Here is a 17,805-nt window from a genome sequence, read left to right as displayed (position 1 = left end):
GAAAGCAATGCGGATGACACGGGTGTAACCCGCGCCACACGAGCGATTAATTCTCGTAGATTTGATGCTTTCTGACTGAATAAGTTACAACGCGCACGGAAACATCGCACACTAGACGTGTACCTCCGAGATCATGTCAACAATTTCTATTGCTACAGTAGAGGGTGACGAAAGCAACAAGTCGTTTAAAACGAAGTGACGGCGCAGGTTGCACGGGCAGTAGCGCAAGGCGTCGTGGGTGGGCATGGATGGGCTTCAAAACAGCTGGAAGTAGGCGGCAAACTTTCCGGAAGGGAGCAATGGGAGACTTGGCTCGCCAGCCTCGACCAGGCACGGCGGACCGCACAAGCCAGTGGAGTTCTGGGCTAGGGGCTCCACCCCCTCACTTTCCACACCTTTTTTTTTTCTTGTTTACTAAACCTTTTTATATATATTTCTTCAAATTACAGCCCAGAGAAGGCTTCCTAAGAATGGCATATGCGAATCTCGAAGGCCATCTTTTTACTGCCCGCATGCGACGGAAGCTCCTCGAAATCGAAAACACGTCATAGAATTTCTTTCTGCGCTAAAGTATAGCGGATAATATAAACTGTGCGATGGTTGTTTATGTATTGCAACATCTATATGCAGTTGGGCGCAACAAGGCACAAAGCGAGTGTGTGCTGGTTATTATTTTAGTCATAGCGGAGGCCAACCAAACTCCCAATTTCACAGGTGGCGCCACCCACCACCCCGTTTCAAAGTGCTTGCTCATAGTATCCATCCACCAATCTTGTTCTCTTGTTTACATGTGCTGTCGGTCGTACGAGTTGCTCCGATGTGTTTGTTTGATCGTGTTTTTGCGTTTGCTGTAATGAATTGTGACATAGTTCGCGTGCACAAAAGTGCCAGAAGATAGCTTGTGTCTCGCTGCAAACTCGCGGTATGCGTGGTGCGCCAGGCAAACGTGGACCAACGATTTTCATGCCATGGAGTGCGTTCCCTTTGTCCGTGGTGGTTGTGGAGAGTTCGGTTGGCGCCGCCAAGAAATGATGCGCATTATTAGCGTTCCGCAGGTCGTCCACTACGCAACTGCATGTATGCGGGAATAACTTTGCAGCTCCGGCAACTTGGAGGGCGCTTTTTGACCGCATCGTACCATTTAAAAGGTGAGTACACGCATGCTGTGCTTGCTTCTCGTGTGTGCCTAGAGTGCCTTGCGAGCGTAAGAAATCGAACTCCCGCGACGACATTGACTGTGCCGATGCTTGCTGAGCGTTGGTTGACATAATTTGCTTGCGCAAGTTTATTGGCTTAATGCTAAATTGAAAGTCTTGGTGAGCGCTTCCTTCCGGTGAGAGGGATTAGGTTCGGCAACAGTCCTCATTTGCGCGAGCTGCCACTTTTCTGCTAAAGTTGGATAATAAAGACTCATCTGCCTCTTTACCTATTCTTACTGCAATGACGTTTCCTCTCTTACTTATGCTTCGAGGTTGAAAATAATGTCTGTTTACGCGGTTGTCGGTTTGTGAGCAGTTATTGGGAAAAAGTATAAACACCATGCAAGTGATCTTGCGCGCGACAGCGACGCGATGTAGATGGTTGTCGCGCTCGCTCGTTCCCTACAAGTCGTACCCCATGCGAGCGGTCTTGCGCGCGACAGAGACGCGATGTAGATGGGTGTCGCGCTAGCTCGTTCCGTACAAGTCGTACCCTATGCGAGCGACGACATTGAGAGCCGTCTCCCCGGTGTTGCCGGTATGAGGGCAGCAAATACGCGCCAAAAGTGTGCTTTACTAATTTAGTTTGCTGTGTTTTACTCAAAGGAGCAGCGTAAAACATTTCTTTAAAGTCTTGCAGTAGGTTCTTAACCTTGCACGTATCAAAATAGTCGTTTGCTTGTTCCGTGCAACAAGCGGTAGTACTCGACTGATGTACGATTCCGGCTTCGCGCTATTGTCTGTTCGCTCATAGCACTTCTGGGCGACGAGCGACGAATTCTAGATTTCCAGAACCAGGCGACAAAGAACGAGCGATATGTTCGCGCGACGGCCCGTTTTCTCGCTCAAAGCCGTCGCGCACAAAATCTCCCTCATAGGGTTCGGGCAAAAAAATTTAAGCAATTACGGCTTGCTACTACTACAGCTTACGTTTTGAGACAAGGTGTTTTGACATAACTTTGACATAACTAGAGATGACAAGGGAAAGTTGCTTAACTGATAGAAAAAAAAATGAATTGTTACGTAAACAAACATTTGTTTGTAATGTACTGTAGCTGTAGGTCTTAAAAATTTTATTGTCATGAAGAGGTCCCTACTATCACAATATTCATCAGTAACTTTGACTTTGTGCTCTGTTCCCACCCTGCAGTGGTGCAAACATTGTTTTTGTGACTTTTTCTGTGCTCCTTGCATGTGTTCACAACGACTTCTTTAAAGTGCCACTGCTATAAGTTAACAGAGAACCTATCTTGCAGGGGCAAGGCCGTGACCAACAACAGTGTCCACGTCAGGGAGGAGCTATGGCTGCAGCAGCACTGTGTGTAATCGGATGGCCTGGTCAGGTATGACTGAAGTGTATGTGTTTGCAAAAGTAGGATCTCGGTATCATTCGTCAATAAGTTTATGGACATATTACTCAGCAGTGCTTACTAAATAGGCTAAATATCTGCTCAACTTTATTCAACTTGCTGCTTATTTGTGTCTGTAGACATTATGTACACATTACCTTGTTCACTTTAAAACTAGACCTCACATGTCTTGAGGTTTATTTTTTCTTGCATCAATCACTTGGCTGCACGTTACATTTTATTTTGCTTAGTACACATTATATCTACCTCTTGTTATTTTGTTTTATTGATTTGAAACTTTCCTGTGTTACACCTTTTATATCCACTTTTTTTTTCATTTAGGCTACACGCTTGTGCAGTTTCTGCACACGTAAGGATTAAAAGTGTAATGGGCCAAATATATCACAGGTCTAAGCATGCAGCATGCTTACCATTGTTTAACATTGGTATTAAATTATTGTGAGGTTTACTTGCACGAACAAGACTAATTGAAAAAAGTTGGACAAGACAGTGCACTAGACTTTAACTTACAAGCTTTATTCAGAAAACACGCAATGAGGCCCCACCTTATGCTCAAAAATATCTGCAGACAGATGCATAAATAAATGTTCCACATGGGAGGAAACCAAATGCGCAACAAAGCCAATACTGCCCACAACAAACCATTACAAAGCATTCAGCAGGTTCTTCTCAAGGTACAACAAACACTCCTTTATCAGTGAGTTCCAGTGAAGGAGTGCTTACACATTTATCATTAGCCTTTGAAATGCCAAACACCAAATATTTCCTTATCTAACTGCCTGCCAAACCGTCTGAGCACTTGCTTGTTTTGAAAACACAGGTAGCATTTACGAGCACATCTTCGGCAGTGGTCAGCCAAATGGGCAGTGCCTGCTAGAGTGTTTACAGCGTTCCGGTGCTCCCTAAGCCTCTCATTCAAGAACCTGCCCTTTTGTCCAATACAGCACTTTCTACAGGGAAGTGAAATCTTGTATACCACCCCCACATTGCAGTTAAAAAAGTGGGTGACATGCTCCTTAGTGCATGTACCCTGATTCGCGGCGTTGCTTACCAACCTGCACATTCTTGCGAGCTCTAGTGGCGCTGAAGAAAACACCTACACTGCACTGGTTTGCCACATTGTTTAGGTGTTGGGACACCCCATGTACAGATGGCGCAGCCACAGGGCGCCCACTGGCACGTGCGTTATTGCACCGAGCAGCTGCCAGATCTGTTTTTACCTCTTTAATGAGGCTCCCAGTAGTTGACACCAAAGTGTTATCGAGATACCTGGCCCTACATAAATGACTCGCTTGTTGCTGAGCGCTGCAGGAAACCTGGTGCACAAGATTTAACCAGAACAGCTCTCGGGCAGCTAGGAGCTATGCATCCTTTAACATGGAGTATGCCAAACGGTAGTCGAGCAAGGGCTTCGTTTTCCTAAGAGAGTATATATAATAAGGAAAGTATGATTTCAAATTATACGAATATCGAATGATTGCAGGTGATCATCTTCTGGCAACTCATGTGTGAACTTGAGTCCTACTGAACACTGTTCGAAAACACCCACAATGTTTTTAACAGCAAAGCCAGCACAACAAGAAAGTCATTAGCACTACCACATTGCCCACTGGACGTGCAGTAACGCATGTCCCAGTGGTAGCCGTGCAGCTCTGCCATACATACACAGGGTGTCCCACCGCCTAGAAGAAAGGTGGCGAACAAGTTTGGCGTAGGCATTTTTTCAGCACCGCTAATGCTCACAAGAATATGCAAGTTGGTAAACATTGCCGGGCGTCAAAGTACATGCACTAAGGAGCATGTCACCTGCTTTGTTAACTGAAATGTAGTGGTGGTATGCTACATTGCACTTCCCTGTGGAAAGTGGTATATTGAACAAACAGGTGCCTGAATGAGTGGCTTGGGGAGTACCGGAATGCTGTAAATGCTCTCACAGGCGCTGGCTACTTGGCTGATCACTGTTAAAGTACCCATAAGTGCTCCCCATGTTTTCATAGCACACAAGTGCTCAGTCAGTTTGCCAGGCAGTTATATAGGGAAATGTTTGAGGTGTTTTGCATTTCGAAAGCTGCTGATGAATGCATAAGCACTCCATCACTGGTACCAGCTAATAAATAAGTGTTGTCTTCAGAAAAATCTGGTGAATGCTTTGTAATGGCTTCTTGTGGATGCTTATCAGCTTCTATGTGCATTTCGTTATCCCCTATGTGGCACATTCGTTTATGCATCTGTCTCCACATTAACTGAGCATGCGGTGGCCTGTTTGCATGTTTCTTCTGAATAAAGCTTGTCAGTTGAAGTCTACCGCTTTGGCTAGTCCGACCTTTATTCCGTACGCCTTGTTTGTGCTAGTAACTATGTCACAGGAGCTGTGTCAACGCCAACTAGCCCAACCTTCTCCATTTTTTCACAATTATTTCTCAAGTTCCCAGAACAATAGACACGAGCTTGAATTTCTTTAAATGGTAAATGAAGGCCAGTATTCACTGTGCTGTAAGTACTACAGCAGTGAAGAGTTTTCTAGTAAGCTTGCTTTCTTTCTCTACATTTATTTATATTCTTCTTAAGCTATACCCATTCATGCAAGTAGACATTGTGGCAGAGTCTGTGTCCAGTTGCATCGTTTTCGACTTTGTCTATACTGCATAGACCACATAGTTGGTACATAGTTCAGTCTATTGATGCACTATCATTAAATAAGCATGCAGTTTTGCACATGCAAGATTGCCTGCTCGCTATTGCTAAAGCATTTGCTGGTTATTGCTATGTTGCTCATCAAGTGAACTTGATTTCAACAGCACCACACAGAACATCTGCTTGGCAGTGGTGTAATTTTAATAGTGACTATCAGCCAACAAGCTCTAAGTCTACAGCGGTCCAGAAATAATTCTATTACTTTGGGTCTCTCCACATATTTGGTTAGCACAGTGGGCAGTTTTCTATTTATTCTGCTTGGTGCTGTTCACGTGAGAATATTTTCAACTAGCAAGTACAAAGTGTAATGCTGTCAAAAGCCTTTGATTACTGGGCAAATGAATTGAAAGCATGGTACGTAATCCAAAAAGTATTTTTCACAAAATACTAGTGTCAAGAACAAGCATCATATGCACTGCAACTCATGGTTTTATGTTGGTATGCAGGTATCTCAAGCTAAGGGTGCTTGTGCATGTATTTTCCACATATTAGCTAATGCTTTAGCTACATGAAACTGTCTATGTTCTGGCTGCTGAAGTCAAATTTGTGGTTGATGAACCTGCTTGTTTTTGCTGTGCACTTACATTTCTGTTGTTTCTTAAAGGTTGTAGCCATGTGACAACTGATGTATTGCAGCAATGTCAAAGGTAGCTTCCACCCATTATTGCTACAGTGTGCCAACAGACACCTGTCGCCGTATTGGTGCATTTTCTGAGAACCAGCCGTATCCTCTAGGTGAAATTTGTAGTGTCGTTTTGAGTTTGCCAGTCAGTTCATATAACTTGAGGACAAAATTTACACAGTGAAGGAAGGGAGACCATACAACATGACCAGTGATGACTGAATATTTTGATAGAAGGAATAAAAATAACACTGAATGTGTGCTTATATTGTGCACAAGTTCCTTCAGAAGGAAAATGTGAGTTGTAATACAAAGGCAAAAAATCCTAATAAACAGTATTTGCGTAAAAAAAGGTGAATAGTCAGACTAATTTCTATCCCTTGTCATCTAGAAAGGACGCCTTTTTTCATGCATTCATAATGGGGGCTTGCTCACACGTCTTGTGGTATGCCTCTCTGATTTCTCTTGTCAATTTTTCACCGTGGGTGGAAACAGATAAACTAATTTAATCTGGCCTAAAGCCCAATCGCGGCAATGCATGGCCAAGTCAGACGAGCATGCCGGTCTTCTCAGTAAAATGTGGTGATTTCTTTGGTACATATTTAGTTCCTGGCCTGTCAGCTTCCTAACATTGGAATGCAGTACACTGCCCCTAACACACACTATACATATTTCGTGGTATGTTTAACCAAGCGTACCTCGCTTGCCTGCTCGCTTTTCTCAGTTCACTTGTGGACTGTGCGGCATACCTGCCTACTTTATTTTTTCTCTCGAAATATGTGTGCATAGCATTCCACAAGCGCATTGAGAAAGGCGTCCAGGCAAAGGATATTTGTATAAATTACCACTAAATATGTCTTGTGTCCGTCATTAGTAGTGTATTCTATGCCTCTGTTCATGTGTATGTTTGGTCAAATGCACAGGGTCGTCAACTCTTGGCACGAACACGACTCAGCGTGACCACGCCCCGCGGAGTGCCAGCGTGCATGGCGCAGGGGGGATGTGGAGCTTCGTGTCATCTGCTAAAGTGCGGGAGCACGCCATGCTTTAGCGGATGACACATGACATGAAGTCCCACCTCTAAGCCCCTGTGCGCCTGCGCTGCTTAGCTCCGTTGCACAGCCATGCAATGCGCGCTGGCAATCCGCGGAGTTCGGCCACTCTGCACCATCTTCGTACTAAGAATAGACGGTCTTGTACATGGGGCAGACTGGCCGCTGTATAAGCATGTGCCCAGGAGAGCACCATTATTCACTCAAGGGACAAGCATGCTCGTCCCACTTGACAATGCATTGACACAACTGGTGATGTACGCCAGATTTAGATTGTTCATCTCTTTTGTTTACTTAAGGCAACCGATTGATCAACAATATCACTGAGGTATACCATTTAAAAAAGAGGGACATCTGTCAGCCAGTGCTCATTATGATTGCATTACAAAGAGGAATACTCTCTAAATGACACGGAATAGTGATCACTCTGTGCTTATTTGTTCTATTTTTATGCAAGTACTGTTTATCATCATTTTGTACATTTGTATTGCAACTTGTGCCCTTTGTCTTAAAAGATCGCTTGTGCAGTGCAAGGGCATACGCAGTATAAATATTATCTTAAATTTTTGCACCAAATATAATGTTGAATTGGTAGCTTTTGTGTCTTGTTGTCTTCTTTCTGTCCCTTGTATCACTCAAAAGGTAAACATTAACGTACACCAACTTTCTTAATTACTTGCCCGTCAGTGTTGATAAACATGAAATGTTGTTTTCAGCCAGAATATTCTTACCATTTCTCATTTCCGGTCAGCATAGTGCTAATCCTTTGGCTTTTTATAAAGCGTGCTAATATGTACTTCTGATTAATGCAAAAGTTAGTTCTAGTTGGTGGTAGCTGAACTTGGACATCATGACAAGTGCAAGGGCACACACACACACAAAGAGACACAGTCTGAATGGGCGCTAGACATCAACTGAAGGGCTTAATGACAAAAAACAGCAACGCACATATTGCGCAAAAACCTACAAAAAGATGTAGAAGGTGCAATTGTCCCTAAAGAGAATTCCGCTGCCGCTGTACTAGCGCTGTACTGTTACAACAAACATTTCAAACCTGGTCGCAGTAAAAGGAGCGTGCACACTGAGTTCTGAAGTTTGAAGTAGTGACGGGACTTGGCGCATTCGTCGCTGCAGTTTAGTCATGACGAAAATATAACTGCTGAGATCAGTGAGTGGTGCGAGTGGTTTTCAGAGCCCACAAGGGAATTCACTTGTTTTCAACCATGCAAGGGTAATCTTACTTTCAAGGCATGTCTCCAATGTTCTTTAGAACAAGGCCATGTAGTGTGTGATGGTGGTGGATTTTGGAGACTGGCGCGCGTAGGTCTCTAGGTAACGTGCTGCACTGTTCTCCGTGTGACACTGCAATCTTGGAGGCCTTGACGTCACTCGTTCTTGCACTGTTCTCTGCATGGCGGTGCGCCTATTTGAATCAATTGTTTCGCTTTCTCTGTTAATTTCATTATTGCAAGGTTAGACTGTACGAAATATGAGTGTTTGCTGCCCTTAAAATGGGAAAATTTTATTAGTTTAATCCTTTACACAAAAATGAATTTCTTGGTGAGGTTGGGTTTAACCCCAGTTTTTTTTAAACTTGTTCGAGGGGCAGAAATAGGAAATTATAGAGTTGCATCAGAAATTGACGGATCTAATTAACCTATATCATATTGTTTTATACAATTGCGTTTTAGTGTTAAGAATACTGCTCAGGAAAAAAACACTTCATATCTATTGCAGGTACAGATTGGTGTGGGATTTGTGATGCCACTCAACAAGTGGCATTACATATTCAAGTCTGCTTCTGACGGAAAGTGCCCATTAGAGGTGGCATGGCACCTGTGGACACCAGTGCAAGCAGGTGAAAGCAGCCTGACTGGACAGGCCTGCCGGACAATGTGCCGCGCATCTTGGAAGCTTCCGGCAACACCGGAGAAAGTGGCTGCTTTGAAGAGTAAGTCAACAGTCACCTCATTTGAGAAACATAACTGCATATCTACAAGTTATCTGAATGAGTTAGCATTACATGATGTATACAGAGCGACAAGAAATGCCAAAGCAAGAATGAGGCAAGTGCCTATATATTATATCTTTTTCTTCTGCTGTATGCACTGCACTGTGTCTCGACACACAATTTAAATGTCTCTGTGGGTATGAAAAACAGCACAAGATAATTTCGGGATATGGGTTTCCGGCGAAAATCGCCCACAAAGTTTCCCCCATAATCAGTTTGAATTAAAAACAATCAAGAAAGTCGGGTGGCTACACGAGCGGTTAATTTTGACAGGGCCTTGATAGCTTGCATTCACCGCTTGCATTGTCTTAACAGAAGTGAACATTTAAGCACCTCATTGTCTTTGAAATTTCTAATGTAGACTTGGCATGCGTTATTGTAGCTTTTCACGCTGCAGCTTTCATTTCACTTTTTTGAAATAATGCTTCTCAAGAAAATTGGGTTCCGACACAGCTTGGCAAATTGTATGGTCTAAAAGAAGCTTTTTAAACTACTGCCGTCCAAAGTGTTGACTGTGGTCAACTGATGTGCTGCTTTACAATCTGCAGCATTCACAGCCATGCAATTTCAAAACACTATTCTGATTATTGGGATGTAAAAGTTATAAACAGGGATAAAGTGCCTCGGAAAGGGTGGCCAACGTTTCGTTAGGAGGACCTATCTTCTCAAAGGCTGCCTCGTCATCCTCGGCATGTTGGTTTTAAAGTGTTAGTAGAGTGACGTCACATGCAGTTGTCGGGAGTGGCTGGTTGTAAAGGGAGAGACTTGAAGGAGAATGAGCGCGGTCACCTGATGTCTGTAAGCATGATTCCTAAGACGTAGGAACAATAGTGCGAGTGGGAAGGCGGGGAGAAAAGGAGAAAAAAAGAGACCAAGAGGGAAAGAAAGAACAAGAAAAGAAAAAGAAGGGCATAGGAAGGTGTTAGGGAAGCAAGAGGTTAGGGAGCATTCAGGGGTGTCTTTGGCAGCATGTTCTTGTGGCTTTAAAGGAGCCGGTGAGGCGGTCAGTGCTCGAGTAACAAAAACAACCCGAAAAGACATTAGTTGAAAGAATGACTTGAGTAGCATAGCAGCAATGCGTCGGATAATTTAGAAGGAGTTAAGATGGCAGCAAGGAGTCTGGAATGCAGTGCATAGGGTAGCTGGAAGGCAGCGGCACGGTCTTTCTAGGGACGTTAGTCCCAGTAGCTCAACGTAGGTGTCGTCACAGCGGTATGCAGAAGTGGCGATACCCTGTGTGGCTGAGGCACCGAAGAAGGTATCCTGGCGCCTGGGATTTTAGAATATGTTGGTGAGGGTGTTTCGAAAAAATAGAATAAAGAACAGACAAATATGGGGTTGAACTGAAACTGGAATAACAAATAAGAGGGTGGCATGAGCAAAAGCGGGCGGAAGCAGATGTACATGGGAAAACATATTTATGCGAACATATTTATGGGGATTCTACAGACTTCCTATTGCGCTGCACTGACAGGCCCCACACATACCTACGATACATAGACGACATATTCATAATATGGTGACATGGTCAAGACAGCCTAGATAAATATGTAGGATTTCTAAATTCTTTTCAGCCAACAATAAAATTCGCATCAAAATCTTCAGTGGAGCGCATAAACTTTCTGGACTAAACAATATACATTGACACTGGGACACTAATGACAATGCTGTATGGAAACCTTTTGACAAACAACAGTACCTAGAATATACAAGTCACCATCAAGCCACATTGCAAAGAAGGCATCTTTAAAGGCCAAGCACATGGCTACGTCACATGTGTGTTGAAAACCAAGACTACATAGATAGACTTGATCACCCTAAAGAAACCCTATCAAACGGGAACCACCGAAAGAGTGCCCTTCAGAAAGCCTGCACCGATGCAACCAAACTTGACTGAGCCGACGTGCTCAAGCCCCACCCTAGAATCACAAGAACAGCGCCTCTTCTTACTACTAAATCCTCACACTCCCAAACATGAACAACATCCTCAATAAATACTACCCAATTCTCACCAGCAACCAGAAACAAAATTTTTCCCGCCCTGCCCAGAGTAGTCTTGAGATGCAACACTATAATATTAAGGATATTCTTGTATGTGCCAAACTAAAAACAACGAAGTTAGGAACCAGTCCCTGTGGCCGCCCGGGTGCTCTACATGCAAACATATTTAATCTACTACTACAGTAATAAGTACAGCATCAAATTACTCAAACAACATAACTTCGAGTTTCATCTGCACATCAAGCAATGTAGTCTACTGTCTAGAATGTGCCACTTGTAGCAAATAATACATAGGTGAGACAGGACAAAAAAATCATAAAAGACTGGACGGTCACCGCGCAGATACAAAACAATTTACCTAAAGGAGTAGCCAGCCACTTCAATGAACATGTCATATGTGACAAAGCAAGGCTCCATAGACTACAAATTTCCGCTCACCTCGCTAGAGGAAATATCTGGAATCATACCTCATACACAAGTTTAAATGCCTACATCCAATAGGAATCAATTTAACACAGCAACTTAGAATCTTTAAAAACTTTAAAGCTGTAACTTAAATCGGAAAGCCTCATGTCATCAACCAAGGCGCAAAACACATTGTGCCACCAGCTAAACTTAATTCTTAACCTCACCTATTCCACCGTTTCTAATTTTTACCTACTTACTACTCAATTTAATATATTCTTTCGTGTTTTAATGTTTATATCAACTGTATGACCCCTTTTGCCATGTACACCTGCCTCCGCCCGCTTTTGCTCATGTAACCCTCCTATTTGTTATTCCACTTTCAGTTCCCCCTTTTGTCTATTTTCTATCATATTTTTTGAACACCCTCACCACCACAATCAAAAATCCCAGATGCCAGGATACGTTTTTCTGCGCATCAGTCACACAGGGTATCACCAGCTCTATATACCACTGTGACGACACCTGCGTTGAGCTACTGAGGCTGACATCCCTAAAACACCATGCCTCTGCCTGCCAGCTACCACATACATTGCATCCCAGACTCCTTGTCGCCATCTTAATTTCTTCAACATTACCCGACGCGTTGCTGCTACGCTACTCAAGTCATTCTTTCAACTGATATCTTTTGGGGTCTTTTTTGTTACTCGCACACTGACCGCCTGACCAGTTCTTCTAAAACGGCAGAAAGATGCCGCCAATGACACTCCTGAATGCTCCCTAACCCCTCACTTCCTTAACACGCTCCCATGCCCTTCTTTTTCTTGTCTTTCTTTTTTTGCCTCTTGGCATCTCTTTCTTTCTCCTTTTCTTTTGTTTCTTTTCTCGCCGCCTTCCTATTCTCACGGTCTTGTGCCCTCGTCTTAGGAACCATGCTTACAGACTTCAGACGACAGCGCTCATTCTCTTTAAAGTCTCTCCCTTTACAACCAGCTGCCACTGACAACAACTGCACGTGATGTCACCCTACTAGTCCTTTAAAACTAACATGGCAAGGCTGACCAGGCCACTTTTGACTAAAATAGCTCAAAAGTTGGTCAGCCTTTCTGAGGCACCTCATCCATGTTTATAACCTTCATACCACTGTGTGCTATTCCATTTGTCAGCCGCTTTCTTGATTTTAGATGTTCTGATTATTGAAGTTTGTAAGACATGGCCTGTCAGCACTTTCGGCATACTTTCAGTGATCTCATTTTATTTAAGCATAAGAATGAGGAAAGAACTGCTACACAAAGAAAGCACCTCGAACATTAGTCGCATGTACGCTCTGATCTGCATAGCTGATCTTGTTCTACGCAAAGCATCCTAAAATTTTCATGCCTCTTGTCGGTGCCAAGAAAAGCAAGGTGCTGGGCATCATGCGGAATTCCAGCGCTTTCCGCCAGCCTGGATTAGAAAGGACTGTATAGTGTGGCTGTAACTGGCATTCTTCTGCCAAGATTCAATTGTTTTATGGATCAAAGTACCAGGTACTCTTGTAGTCGCATCAACACTCTGCCGAAGATTTCATTTCCTACATAAATATGTTTTTTTAAACAGACGAGCATGAAACATTGCTCTGTATTACGTTAAGATGCTTCTTTGGGCTTTTTTACATTGAAGATGTAGGTTACCTTAGCAAAGTAGCAATATGGAGATTGAAAAGTAGAAAAAAAATGGCAGATCCCATGCACTGTGAGAATTGATGTACATGAAGCACACATTGTTTGCTTTGATTGACAATAATTAACGGTGATGTTAGTGGCAAGTTTGTAATTTTTTCAGTGTTTAGTCCAATACGAAAGTGGCGAGTTGATGTTAAGCATTACCTTGCATGCACCACTTCTGTTTGTCTGCATAGCCCACAGAACACACAGGGAGATGTGTTTGCTTGAGGCGTTGTTGCGAGTCATTGTTCATAATCTCTGAGAAGGAATGGGGCGTTGTCATTGCCTCACATGGCGCACCGCATCATGGCAGAAATATTAAACTTTAATTGAATTATGAGGCTGTGCATACTTCAATTAGCTATTGTAATTGTATGTATACAATGTATACGGAAATTCGCGGTCTGCACTACATTTCACTGCGTAGCGAAGACGCTCCTGTTCTGTGTGACACTTCTTTCAAGTCGGGGTGTCCTCGACGTCGAGTGCACGCCTTGCTGGCGCCTGTTAATGGGCTCCTTCTACATACATGGCCAACACACTGTTGAGATTCCAGCTCAAAGCGCTCTCTTCAGACTAAGGACGATTCTAATGTTTACACTATCACAGCCCAGCAGCTGCATTTTTCTCGCATAGAAATTAAAACCAGCACAGCACGTGCAATACACACTAACGGTGAAATGCTGGGGCAGCAGCGCCGGTCAGGATGTGCAGAGGTGAGCGCCATCTAGTAATGTTGCAAGAAATCCAACGGCACGCATGACAAGACCATAGCAGCTGCAGCGCCCGTAATGTTGGGAGAAGAGGCAAAAAAAGCTTCACTTTAAAACATTAGTTGCCATCATTTGCAGCTAAATAAAGCTTGCAAGCCAGCCATTATACAGCTTTTACATGAAATCTTTTATGCCTATATGGCAAATGCTAAAGTTACGACTTCCTCACCAACTGCACGAGCAACAGGTAAAGCTAACAAATGATAGAATGGACAAATCAGACAGCTTGCACCTTGCAGCTCCCCTGCATGCGTTACAGTGTAGCCAAATTGTGGCTCTCTGAATTTGACAGGAATTTGGGTGGTTGAAGAGGAGACAAATTATGCAAAATCAGAAGCCAAATATCCACCCCATAAGGCTTTGAGTACAGCTCCCATGTGTCTAAATTTTGCAGTTAAGCCAACCTCCAGATGAGAAGAGGCGTGGCTTTGGCAAAAAACATACAAAAATTCCATGTAAATCTGCAAAACAATGTGATGCATGTGTATGCATTCTCACTGCAAATAAACCTGTGCTGGCTTGCGTCCTGGGTAGCATGTTTGTGTGTGACATTTGCTGCATTTTGTTATCTTAAACTTTTTTTGAAGTGATTAGAGCAGATTTCCTTCATTCACTTATTGCTAGAAATCATTGGAAAACAATTTACTTATATATTTATTGCACTCTCCTTTTAGACTGCCTGGCGAAATACATAAGTGACCATCCAATGATGCCGCCTGCACCACATCCGGAGAACCACCTTGCTTCCCTGCGAAAGCACCTTTGGAGCTCTCTTTTACACAAGCAGGACGCCAGAGCAAGCGAGTGGAAAAGTAAATATAGTACAAGTCCAGTGATGCTTTTTCAATAAAGTGTGATGATATGCTACGTAGTATGGTGCTTTACATATTGATTTGTTATGGCATGAAAATAGCCGCATCTTGGCAACATGTATATACAGACTGTACACTTCACAAGACTCAACATCACATAAAGATAACCCGTCATGAGCTTCCGAATGGCAATGGCTGCTCCTTCAATTCATCACACAACTTGCCTTTGACGTGCTGCGCCCACGATGATATCCAACCCAGTGCCCACCGTGCCACCCATCACCCACCGTGCCGCCCAGCACCCACTGTGCCCAGCAACCACCATGCTGCCCAGCACCCGCCGTGCCCAGCAACCACCATGCCGCCCAGCACCCACCGTGCCACCCGTCACCCACCATGTCACCCAGCACCCACCATGTCACCCAGCACCCACCATGCCACCCGTCACCCAGCATGCCACCCACTACCATAATCCACCATGATGATGGATGATGGATTCCACTATGCCCAGCATCGGGCAAATTTTCAATAGGGATGCATCTTTTGGTAGGCGCGGACGCAGTTTTCTGCAAAACCACACGATATGCATGCAAATGGTGCTTTTGGCTCAACGCGCACGTGGATTTCTACCAAACGACGTGAAAAGCATGCCGATGCTGCTCTTTTTAGCACCCGCACATGGATTTGCGGCAAAACGCGTTTTAAGCATGCACATGCATCTTTTGGTAGACGCGGACGGAGTTTTCTGCAAAACCACACGATATGCATGCAAATGGTGGTTTTGGCAGAACGCGCACGTGGATTTCTACCAAACGACGTGAAAAGCATGCCGATGCTGCTCTTTTTAGCACCCGCACATGGATTTGTGCCAAAACGCGTTTTAAGCATGCACATGCATCTTTTGGTAGACGCGGACGCAGTTTTCTGCAAAACCACACGATATGCATGCAAATGGTGCTTTAGGCAGAAGGCGCACGTGGATTTTTACCAAAAGACGTGAAAAGCATGCCGATGCTGCTCTTTTTAGCACCCGCACAAGGATTTGCGGCAAAACGCGTTTTAAGCATGCACATGCATCTTTTGGTAGACGCGGACGGAGTTTTCTGCAAAACCACACGATATGCATGCAAATGGTGGTTTTGGCAGAACGCGCACGTGGATTTCTACCAAACGACGTGAAAAGCATGCCGATGCTGCTCTTTTTAGCACCCGCACATGGATTTGTGCCAAAACGCGTTTTAAGCATGCACATGCATCTTTTGGTAGACGCGGACGCAGTTTTCTGCAAAACCACACGATATGCATGCAAATGGTGCTTTAGGCAGAAGGCGCACGTGGATGTTTACCAAAAGACGTGAAAAGCATGCCGATGCTGCTCTTTTTAGCACCCGCACATGGATTTGTGCCAAAACGCGTTTTAAGCATGCACATGCATATTTTGGTAGACGCGGAAGCAGTTTTCTGCAAAACCACACGATATGCATGCAAATGGTGCTTTTGGCAGAACGCGCACGTGGATTTCTACCAAACGACGTGAAAAGCATGCCGATGCTGCTCTTTTTAGCACCCGCACATGGATTTGTGCCAAAACGCGTTTTAAGCATGCACATGCATCTTTGGTAGACGCGGACGCAGTTTTCTGCAAAACCACACGGTATGCATGCAAATGGTGCTTTTGGCAGAACGCGCACGTGGATTTCTACCAAACGACGTGAAAAGCATGCCGATGCTGCTCTTTTTAGCACCCGCACATGGATTTGTGCCAAAACGCGTTTTAAGCATGCACATGCATCTTTTGGTAGACGCGGACGCAGTTTTCTGCAAAACCACACGATATGCATGCAAATGGTGCTTTTGGCAGAACGCGCACATGGATTTCTACCAAACGACGTGAAAAGCATGCCGATGCTGCTCTTTTTAGCACCCGCACATGGATTTGTGCCAAAACGCGTTTTAAGCATGCACATGCATCTTTTGGTAGACGCGGACGCAGTTTTCTGCAAAACCACATGATATGCATGCAAATGGTGCTTTTGGCAGAACGCGCACGTGGATTTCTACCAAACGACGTGAAAAGCATGCCGATGCTGCTCTTTTTAGCACCCGCACATGGATTTGTGCCAAAACGCGTTTTAAGCATGCACATGCATCTTTTGGTAGACGCGGACGCAGTTTTCTGCAAAACCACACGATATGCATGCAAATGGTGCTTTTGGCAGAACGCGGACGTGGATTTCTACCAAACGACGCGAAAAGCATGCCGATGCTGCTCTTTTTAGCACCCGCACATGGATTTGTGCCAAAACGCGTTTTAAGCATGCACATGCATCTTTTGGTAGACGCGGACACAGTTTTCTCCAAAACCACATGATATGCATGCAAATGGTGCTTTTGGCAGAACGCGCACGTGGATTTCTACCAAACGACGTGAAAAGCATGCCGATGCTGCTCTTTTTAGCACCCGCACATGGATTTGTGCCAAAACTCGTTTTAAGCATGCACATGCATCTTTTGGTAGACGCGGACGCAGTTTTCTGCAAAACCACAGGATATGTATGCAAATGGTGCTTTTGGCAGAACGCGCACGTGGATTTCTACCAAACTACGTGAAAAGCATGCCGATGCTGCTCTTTTTAGCACCCGCACAAGGATTTGTGCCAAAACGCGGTTTAAGCATGCACATGCATCTTTTGGTAGACGCGGACGCAGTTTTCTGCAAAACCACACGATATGCATGCAAATGGTGCTTTTGGCTGAACGCGCACGTGAATTTCTACCAAACGACGTGAAAAGCATGCCGATGCTGCTCTTTTTAGCACCCGCACATGGATTTGCGCCAAAACGCGTTTTAAGCATGCACATGCATCTTTTGGTAGACGCGGACACAGTTTTCTCCAAAACCACACGATATGCATGCAAATGGTGCTTTTGGCAGAACGCGCACGTGGATTTCTACCAAACGACGTGAAAAGCATGCCGATGCTGCTCTTTTTAGCACCCGCACATGGATTTGTGCCAAAACTCGTTTTAAGCATGCACATGCATCTTTTGGTAGACGCGGACGCAGTTTTCTGCAAAACCACAGGATATGCATGCAAATGGTGCTTTTGGCAGAACGCGCACGTGGATTTCTACCAAACGACGTGAAAAGCATGCCGAT

General features: G+C 44.3%; 1 protein-coding gene across 2 annotated transcripts; it reads left to right on the top strand.

Annotated features, from left to right (window-relative positions):
• Window positions 1–801: 801 nt before the first annotated feature.
• LOC142569064 (uncharacterized) lies at window positions 802–14,704 on the top strand. 2 transcript variants are annotated; one of them, XM_075678575.1, is made up of 4 exons: window positions 802–1,148; window positions 2,456–2,542; window positions 8,675–8,888; window positions 14,508–14,704. In XM_075678575.1, the coding sequence occupies exons 2-4, from the start codon at window positions 2,501–2,503 to the stop codon at window positions 14,681–14,683; spliced, it is 432 nt and encodes a 143-aa protein (XP_075534690.1). In that variant the 5' UTR covers window positions 802–1,148; window positions 2,456–2,500; the 3' UTR covers window positions 14,684–14,704. The 2 variants fall into 2 exon arrangements, with proteins under 2 accessions (XP_075534690.1, XP_075534689.1); XM_075678574.1 differs by lacking the exon at window positions 802–1,148 and adding an exon at window positions 1,175–1,737.
• The last annotated feature ends 3,101 nt before the right edge of the window (window positions 14,705–17,805 follow it).

The sequence above is a fragment of the Dermacentor variabilis genome, unplaced genomic scaffold (assembly GCF_050947875.1).
Source record: "Dermacentor variabilis isolate Ectoservices unplaced genomic scaffold, ASM5094787v1 scaffold_523, whole genome shotgun sequence".
NCBI classification, from domain to species: Eukaryota; Metazoa; Arthropoda; class Arachnida; order Ixodida; family Ixodidae; genus Dermacentor; species Dermacentor variabilis.
Note: the sequence above shows the minus strand (reverse complement) of the source record. Positions and strands in the feature narration are given on the sequence as shown.